The sequence below is a fragment of the Mus pahari genome, chromosome 2 (genome assembly GCF_900095145.1).
Source record: "Mus pahari chromosome 2, PAHARI_EIJ_v1.1, whole genome shotgun sequence".
Lineage (NCBI taxonomy): Eukaryota > Metazoa > Chordata > Mammalia > Rodentia > Muridae > Mus > Mus pahari.
This window is the reverse complement of record NC_034591.1, coordinates 59,003,747-59,013,328: the sequence shown is the minus strand read 5'-3', so window position 1 is coordinate 59,013,328 and position 9,582 is coordinate 59,003,747. Positions and strand designations below refer to the sequence as shown.

The 9,582-nt window shown below is 40.4% G+C and overlaps 1 protein-coding gene across 9 annotated transcripts in view; it reads left to right on the top strand.

The window, feature by feature from the left end:
- Braf (B-Raf proto-oncogene, serine/threonine kinase) overlaps positions 1-9,241 on the top strand; it is a 124,473-nt gene extending 115,232 nt beyond the window's left edge. For 6 of the 9 annotated variants that reach the window (XM_029534214.1, XM_029534199.1, XM_029534212.1 and 3 more), the window contains 3 exons: positions 1,542-1,676; positions 3,064-3,217; positions 4,045-5,756. In XM_029534214.1, coding sequence (XP_029390074.1) covers positions 1,542-1,676; positions 3,064-3,217; positions 4,045-4,133 — 378 coding nt within the window. In that variant the 3' untranslated portion in view covers positions 4,134-5,756. Of the gene's footprint in view, positions 1-1,541; positions 1,677-3,063; positions 3,337-4,044; positions 5,757-7,234 lie in introns of those variants that run through there. The other 3 variants (XM_021190437.1, XM_029534215.1, XM_029534206.1) reach the window with 2 other exon arrangements.
- The last annotated feature ends 341 nt before the right edge of the window (positions 9,242-9,582 follow it).

Genomic DNA, 9,582 nt, shown 5'->3' with positions numbered 1-9,582 from the left:
AGGGAAGGGAAGGGGAAGGGAAGGAAGGGGAAGGGAAGGGAAGGGAAGGGGAAGAAGGGGAAGGGGAAGAAGGGGAAGAGGAAGGAAGGGGAAGGGAAAAAGGGAAAAGGAAAAGAAAAAGAAAAAGTACATATCTGATAGACACAGCCCTGTTTTCCAAGAACAGCATGTCTCATTAGAGGATGTAGATGAGACACATTGAAAAACGTTAATGGCAGGTAAAGCAGTGGATAATCACTATAGCTGTTGGTAAAGAGAACAGCATCATCATGTTTAAAGATGTGGGAATTTAGAAAGAAGACTATATGATGAGCAAGGGTAGAGTTGAGTTAGGCCTTGTTTTATCCAGATTCTGGATCAATTGCAGAGAGCACAGGAAGTCATTGCAGGCAGAGCAGGATTTCTGTCTGCGCATTCTTCTCCCAGTTATTGTTGTCACTTTTGGGCAAGGCCCTTGGTTTTGGTTTTTGAGCACTGGATACCTAATCTGAAACATGGGATCAATTCCTACACCTCGGAGAATTGTTTCTATACCAAAATAGATAATATATGTAGTCCACAGGCCTCAGGTTTTCAGCCTTCCAGCCTTTTTATTCTGCTATATCTTTCATACCTTTTCTGGGAATATAAGCTATCTGAACTGCTGTCCTGTGTGGATGGCAGGCCTCTTCCTCTCAGTGTTCTTACACGTTCTTAGTTATTACTTATCTGCTGTTTCTCCAGTCTTGACCAACTTGTATCACAGAGACACTTTGAAGTAAAGCTTTACTACAGGTTAATAAATGAAATTCTGGCATCAAACAGGAAATACCTTTCAGATATGATCATTTCTAAACTCCATCAGCCCTGTCTACAATGGAGCTCTACCTTTTCATGCTAGCCTCTAATTTGCCCCTCTCAAAATCCTCTCTCTTGGGCCCCCTCTTTCCTCAGACACAATATTCTTAACCTAGCTCTGCCCACCCTCAAAAGAGCCAAAAATTTAAAAGTTGAAAAAATGAGAAGAACTCTAATGAAGATCAGCCTTTTCACCTTCATCTATCTGGCCCCCCTTCCTACTGGAGGATGCTTGGCTTCTGATGGGGTAGCTAAATGGCTTAAGTGACTTGATAGGACAGATGTGCTTGACTGCAGCTGCCAATTGACAGCTATAAAGTGCTTAACTGTTTTGTTCCCTGCTACACATAAAGAACTTACCAGCCATGTTGCCCAACAACAAATGGTACTCAGCAACTTTTGTGAAGGACGTAAGAAGCACCGTCTCATCTGCATGTCCCTGGGCGCTATCAGTACGCACCACTAAAGGAGTGGTACAAGCACCGGGATTAATTGATTAGGAGGGTTTGCCATGGGCCTGGGGCTACAACAGTTTGTGATGGGTTAGGAGGCCAGACATTAGCACTGTTTTCTGTTTTAGCTTATCAGAGTTTAATGTACATATAGGAAAGTACAAATGCCCTAAGTATAGAGTTGGTTACATTTCCATTGCTTATAAATTTGCATTTATTAATAAGAATTATGATTTACCTATTTCCCTTCAGATAATTTTTATGGTGGGACGAGGATACCTATCTCCAGATCTCAGTAAGGTACGGAGTAACTGTCCAAAAGCCATGAAGAGATTAATGGCAGAGTGCCTCAAAAAGAAAAGAGACGAGAGACCACTCTTTCCCCAAGTAAGAAAGACGTCCTGACACCCCAAAGTCACTCACTGCATAATCTTCATATGCAGCTTTTTAGTGTGATGCAGGGGAGTGGAGGGATACAGTTTGGGTTTTGAGTTGGGACCCTGAAGATCCAGATAAGCAAACAAGGCAGTGACTTTACGAAGGCTGAAGGAAGTTTGAGATCCAGTACAGCTCTTTATCAGGGCTTTGCATTTGTCCTACAGTTCTCAAACTTTCAAAAGTTATTTTATTGTACTTTGTGTCTGAGTGTTTTGCTTGCATATGTATGTGTGTACCATTTGTATGCCTGATGCCCCTGGAGGCTGGGAGAAAGGTCCCCTGGGACTGGAGCTGTGGCAGCTGTGAGCCATGGCGTGGGTTCTGGGAACCGTGCTCTCTCTCTACCCAGAGTTCTCAAACCTTTTGATCTTAGAATCCTTTCACATAAGTTCAAATAGTTAACAAAAATAACATTATGAGTTTATAAACTGAAAAAAATGAACAAGAGTGGTCTTGATTTCGGGTTTTTCCCTTTTTTTATACCAGTAACACACTTGGATCCTCTGCTTTGTACTCACTGTGCCTTAGTATCTTATACTATGTTGCCTCTGACCGTGTACTTTTCTCCTTACACTTTTGACCAGAGGTCATTCTTGATGGCTAAAAAAACCAGATTGTACATTTTCTGTTTATGCTAGATTTTTAAACTTTTTTATGTATTTATTAAAATTTTAATTATATATTTATATATTATTTTACTATATATTAATATTATGTTATTAATTTTGGTTTTTTTTATTATACTCATACTATAACTATGTACTATATAAAGGGTCTTACTTCAACTGACCTGGGACTCAGTTTGTAGCCTGGATTGGCCTGAAATTCACAGACACACCTGCCTCTGCCTCAGTGGGTGCTGGGATTAAAGGTGTATGCTACAACACCTAACATCTTCTTTAAAAAGATTTGTGTGGCGGTGTGTGTGCGTGTGTGTGTGCGTGTGCTGAAGTGCCAGGAAGACCAAAGGAAGGTGTTCTGTCCCCTAGAGCCAGAGTTTTCGGTCTGTAATTAGTTTTAATTTTTTACTTACCATTCATTTCAAGACTAGCAAATGACCTGCAGTACAAGCAAACCCCAACTCAGTGACATTCGTTCATCTGTGTGTGTATATAAAGCCATTGTCACTGTGTTGCTAGCTTTTTTTACTTTTGTACAGATGGGAAAATACCCAGTTTCTCTTTGTTCATTAATCAAACTGAAAACAATGCTCAAGTGGAATCTCATTCTAAGTATGCTGAGCTCTTAAGAATTTATACTACCCAGATTTTTATTCTACACTCTGCTTTTTCTTGTCTTCTGTTTTGTCCCCTTCCCCACCCCTTTCTTCTTACAGATTCTTGCCTCCATTGAGCTGCTGGCCCGCTCATTGCCAAAAATTCACCGCAGTGCATCAGAGCCCTCCTTGAATCGGGCTGGTTTCCAAACAGAAGATTTTAGTCTGTATGCTTGTGCTTCTCCGAAAACACCCATCCAAGCAGGGGGATATGGTGGGTTTCCAGTCCACTGAAACGCCCTAAGTGAGACATTAAAGTAAGGTAGCAACAAAAACAAATGAGCAGGTTCCCTTATATTTAAATTAAGTAGGATACTCTGTTATTTCAGGTGAGCCAAAGAATGTTTGTGTTTAAAAACTTAGAAACTGCTATCCAAATCTTAGAATTATGCTGAACATTGAATTTTCAGCATCAGTGCATACAAATGCACAAACACTGCTAAGCATTTTCAGCGCCCCTTCCAGATGTGTTACCTCCTATTCTGAGTTTGTTTTCTTGACCGTTCCAGTTACTAAGCTCGAGGTTTCTCTCAGTTTGCTCATGCAGCTCTCTTTATTAACTGTCACTTGTCCTAGGGACTCCAGAGGAAAGCTTCCCTCTGCGTGTTCACAGGTGGGAAGTACACTGTAGGCTAGCCTCCGTCCACTGTGCCAACTGACAGATAAGAACCAAGTACTCCTGGCCTTATCCTTTATATTTTCCTCTAGGCATTTCTTTTTAATGTAGTTTAGAGTGTGTGGAAGTCCTTTATTTCCTTAAAGAAATAGATTATTTCTTTTAGTAAATTGTGGATGTGAGTGCCAAAAATATCACAGTGGCACATTTGACATAGGTAAATGACTTAACGTTGGATTTTAGTGGAGAAGTATAGTTAAGGCTCTTTTAGATGACATTTATATTTAAAGATGCCGTGCATGTGTAAGAGTCAAATCTCTTCTGCAGATGCCTTGCCCTTTGTTCCCACTCCCTCCCCCAAGAAAACTTCACAAAATTAGGAGGATTTTTAATGTGTTTGCTCTGTTTTTGTTTTACTTCTGTAGATAATTGGTTGCGATGGCCTGTTCAGTTATCAGGGTATCCTTACCTTTCTGGTGGGCTTACAGCACTTACTCAGCCTTGTGTCTCATAAGCTTTCTTCCTGAGAGTCTCTGTCCAGAAAGATCCCATCCGATAATCTTCTTCTTGCATTCCACAGTGTCATGTACCTCTAATGTTTACATTTTTATGTACAGAAAAATGAGTGTGATATAACCATGATGAAGTATAACTTTCCTGTGACTTAGAATCTAAAAGCAGAAAAGTGGAATCATGTGATCTTTAAAAAAAAAAAAAATCCTGCCATCTCTACTTTATAGTCACCTAAAGACCAAAGTCTATTGATACTCAGTTATTCAATTTAGACTTATAATAATGCTTAAATAAAACCCAAAGCAAAAATTACTCTTACATACATGTTATTTTCCTTTGAAAATAATAAAGCAGAAAATTGGAAAACTTTAATAATTGAGTTTGTAAGTACCACAGATAAACTTATGAAATATTTGCTTTACCTGCTCTGTTAGATTTCATATAAGGAAACTGCCTGTTAATTATTATGATTTACCGTTTGTCCCGGGTTTGGATAAGTTAAGAAAGCCATTGTAATCTTACATACTGATTCATGATTCTAAATATAAGAGAACCTTTCTCATATCAAACAAACAAACAAACAAAAGAAACCACCAGCACAGGGGAATTAGGGTCACAAGTCCAGGGCATGAGAGGCTGCATAAAGACCCTGTCTCAGAAAACTTAGGGCTGAGGACATAGCTCGGGGTAGGTTACTTTATAGAACGTGCAAGTGTCTGCATAGTGTTTGATCACCAGTGTGGGAAAAGGAAATGAGAAAAAAAGAGATAACACAATGTAATATATTAGAAACCATCAAAACTCAGGATTTCTAAATCTTTGGTGCCATAAAGAGTTTATTGGTAGGTGGTGTTGTACATAGCTAACGAAGTTATTACAAAATTTACTTGGTCCATAGAGCACTCAAACATTTTAAGCATATGAAATGCAGAATATGGAAGGATTTTTTAATGGAGCTCTTTCTCTAACTCCCAGCATACCTCTTTCTAGTGCGCTCCTGCCCTTGTCCATTGTCTTTCTCCTCACCCCTGCCACCCCTCATGCCCTACCGTCTTCATGTGACTTGCTCACACTCCATCCTTCACTCCCTTCCTGGCTTCCTCCTCTTTTCTCCTTTCTTTATTAGCTCGTCAGCATTGGCATTTCTAAGCTCTCTCAAGCTGCTCAGAAACTCATGTGCTGTCCCATAAGCACTCAAGCATTTCCCCATAGAATGCATAGGAATTGATTTCCCCCTCCCCATTTGGCTCACTGGGAAATTAGCCCAAAAGGAAGAATGTTAAAATATGGCAGGTAAAATTTGTAGGTAACAGATACAGAGAAATTGGAAGCACTAGAGTTAAATCACTTTCCCTTTCTGTATATTTTTGTTAGTGGTGCTGTTTTGGTTTTGTATTGTTTTGCCAAGAGTTCTAGTTTTTTCTCATAAAGGGTTATACCCTACTGTTTTGTTCCAGGCCTTTTTATTTATTTATTTTTTAAGTTGTGTGATTTGGGGCAAGTTACCAGACCACTTAGCAGCTTGCCCATCTGTAAAACAGATTCCCTATACATCCCAGGCTGGCCTGGAACTTTGGATTTTCCTAGCAGTACCTGCCAAGTGCTGGGATTACAAGCAGGAACCACTATGCCTGGCTTCTTTCTTTGGTCTTTTGGCTCAACAGTGCCTTTGTTAGTTAATGATTACAAAGAATCCTTGATGGAAAGAGATAAGATGATTGTCTGAGAGGCAGGCAGATTTCTGAGTTCGAGGCCAGCCTGGTCTACAAAGTGAGTTCCAGGACAGCCAAGGCTATACAGAGAAACCCTGTCTCGGAAAAAAAAAGAAAAAAAAAAAAATGATTGTCTGTAGCCCAGTTGGTTGTGTTCAGGCTAGGAAAGCAAACTTTAGTGATTGAAGCATGATTAGAGTGCTGAGAAAGATGGCAGGGAGACAAGAGGGTGGCAAGGTCAAGACCATCGTGCTGATCTTCTCAGCATATAAATCTTAGGATTCAGTCCACCAGGCATTAACAGTCTGCTACATATGAGACATGCCAACATTCCCTAGCAACCAGCCCAAATCTGACAGAAATTTAACACTGGAGAGGTTATTCCTAGTAAGAGAAAAATATCAGATGTAATAATATTCAGGAGTCTAAGGCAGAAGGTCATGGTTTTGAGGTCATCTATATAGCAAGATATTCTTTGAAATAAAAAAGTCAATGACAGCACTTACAATGTCAAGTAGCTGGGGCTACCAATATGACTCAGGTGGAGGAGGGGCACACCTTTTATCCCAGCACTTGGAGACAGAGGCAGGCAGATCTCTGTAAATTGAGGCCAGCCTGGTCTACAGAGCGAGTTCCAGGATACCCAAGGCCACACAGAGAAACCCCTGTCTTAGAAAAACAAACGAGGCTGGAGAGATGGCTCAGAGGCTGGAGGTTAAGAGCACTGATTGCTCTTCCAGAGGTCCTGATTTCAATTCCTAGCAGCCACATGGTGGCTCACAGCCATCTGTAATGGGATCTGATGCCCTTTTCTGGTGTGTCTGAAATCAGCACAGTGTACTCATATTCATAAAGTAAGTAAATCTTAAAAAAAAAAAAAAAAGAAAAAAAAAAGTAGAAAGGAGGCTGTGTGAGGCTGTGAGAGTGAGGCTGTGAGAGTGAGGCTGTGAGAGTGAGGCTGTGAGAGTGAGGCTGTGAGAGTGAGGCTGTGAGAGTGAGGCTGTGAGAGGCTGTGTGAGGCGTGTGAGGCTGTGTGAGGCGTGTGAGGCTGTGAGAGTGAGGCTGTAAGAGTGAGGCTGTGAGAGTGAGGCTGTGAGAGTGAGGCTGTGTGAGGCGTGTGAGGCTGTGTGAGGCACCAAGGCTGTGAGAGTGAGGCTGCCCTGCAGCTGGTACCCAGCTGGGACACTCTCTGGAGCTTGTTATTTTCTTGATACAGCTGAACTGTTCTTTTGTGGATTCCACTGACTAGAGGTTTAAACTAGTGACTTATGTTACAAGGTTTGTAATATATTTAACTGATCACCTTTCAGTGAGACCCAAATAAGGCTTTTCTGTCTTGAAGTTCTTTCGAGATGATGTTTTAAAATCAGCTCTTGTCCTCCCTCTACAGGAGAATTTGCAGCCTTCAAGTAGCCAGTCCACCATGGCAGCATCTACTCTTTATTTCTTAAGTCTTGTGTTCATACAGTTTGTTAACATCAAAACACAGTTCTGTTCCTCAAATTTTTTTTTAAAGATACAAAGTTTTCAATGCATAAGCTCATGTGGAACAGAATGGAATTTCCTATTCAACAAAAGAGGGAAGAATGTTTTAGGAACCAGAATTCTCTGCTGCCCGTGTTTCTTCTTCAACATAACTATCACGTGCATACAAGTCTGCCCATTCCCAAGAAGAAAGAGGAGAGACCCTGAATTCTGCCCTTTTGGTGGTCAGGCATGATGGAAAGAATTTGCTGCTGCAGCTTGGGAAAATTGCTATGGAAAGTCTGCCAGTCAACTTTGCCCTTCTAACCACAAGATCAGCCTGTGGCTGGTCATCTGATGGGGCGATCTCCATCACCAAGCATCGTTCTTGCCTGTTCTGGGATTATGTTGTGGAGCACTTTCCCTATCCACCGCCGTTCATTTCTGAGGGATGGAGTAAATGCAGCATACCCTTGTGTAGCGCCTGCTCAGTCCTCAGCAGCTGCTGTCACAGTGAAGCTCTTTACATTTAAGTGGTGGGGGAGAGTTAGAGAGCCTGCCTCGGGGGCAGAGAAAAGGGGATGCTGCATCTTCTTCCTCACCTCCAGCTCTCTCACCCCGGGTTGCCTTGCTCACTGGGCTCTGCCTAACCACTCAGGCTGGTCAGTGCTGGCACACATTGCCTTCTTTTCTCATTGGGTCCAGCAATTGAGGAGAGGGTCGGGGGATTGTTTCCTCCTCAATGTAGCAAATTCTCAGGAAAATACAGTCCATATCTTCCTCTCAGCTCTTCCAGTCACCAAATACTTAAATGGCTCCTTTGTCCAGGACATAAAACACCGTGGACAACACCTAATTAAAAGCCTACAAAACTGCTTACTGACAGTTTTGAATGTGAGACACTTGTGTAATTTAAATGTAAGGTACAGGTTTTAATTTCTGAGTTTCTTCTATTTTTATTTAAAATAAGAAATTAATTTTCAGGTTTAATTGGAATAAATGAATACTTCCCACAAGACTATATACCCTGAAAATTATATTTTTGTTAATGGTAAACAACTTTTAAAGAATAATTATTATCCTTTTCTCTACCTAAAATTATGGGGAATCTTAGCATAATGACAATTATTTATACTTTTTAAATAAATGGTACTTGCTGGATCCATACTAACATCTTTGCTAACAATCCCATTGTTTCTTCCAACTTAACTCCTACACTACATCCTACATCCTCTTTCTAGTCTTTTATCTATAATATGCAACCTAAAATAAAAGTGGTGGCATCTCCATTCATTCTCCCTCTTCCTTTTTTCCCCAAGCCTGGTCTTCAAAAGGTTGGGTAATTCAGTACCTGAGTTCCCTAGGTGGAAATGGAATTATTAGGGACATTGGAGTTGCAGGAAAGCATGAAGCCTGTCCCCAGTTGTTGTTCTAGAACCCTAAATCTTATCTTTGCACAGATCAAAAGTATCACCTCGTCACAGTTCCCCTTAGACTTTACTTACAGGTAATATAAAAAAAATCACCATAGTAGTAAAGAAAACAACTGGATGGATTGGTGGCCAGTACCTCTCAGAGCCAGGAATCTTGACTCTCCAGGATTTAAACATGCAAATTTAAGGAGATGTACTTAGCAACTTCAAGCCAAGAACTTCCAAAAAAAAAAAAAAAAAACAAAAAAAACTATCAAATCTAAAATAAAATGGAATTTTGAGTTATTAAAGTTCAAATGATAATTGATACCACTATGTATTTAAGCCTACTCACAGCAGTTAGATGGAGTTTGCTAAACTAATTGCCAGACTGTGGTGGTGGTGATAATGTGCACCTTTAATCCAAGCAACTCAGGAATCAGAATGAGGTAAATCTCTGTGAATACAAGGCCTGCCTAGTCTGCAGAGCTAGTTCCAGGATAGCCAGGGCTACACACACACACACACACACACACACACACACACACACACACACAAAACCTATCTCAAAAAAACAAAATTAATTGATAATAAAAAGTAACTAAAGTATCATCAAAGGAAGGCCTACGGGAAGTTTTATATATTCTCAGTAAATTGAAAAATATTCTGAAGTTATTAACCAGTTAGCAACAGTGTGTTTTTAAGTCTTACATAAATAGAGCAAAGTCTTAAAAATTTTTAAAGCTGAGAAGATAATTGTGCTTGATATGAAAAATAGTCTTTCCATATGATGTGCCACATTGAAAGGAGTCATTACCTTTTAAATTCTTAATGTGGCTTTGTTCCCTTTACCCAGGATTAG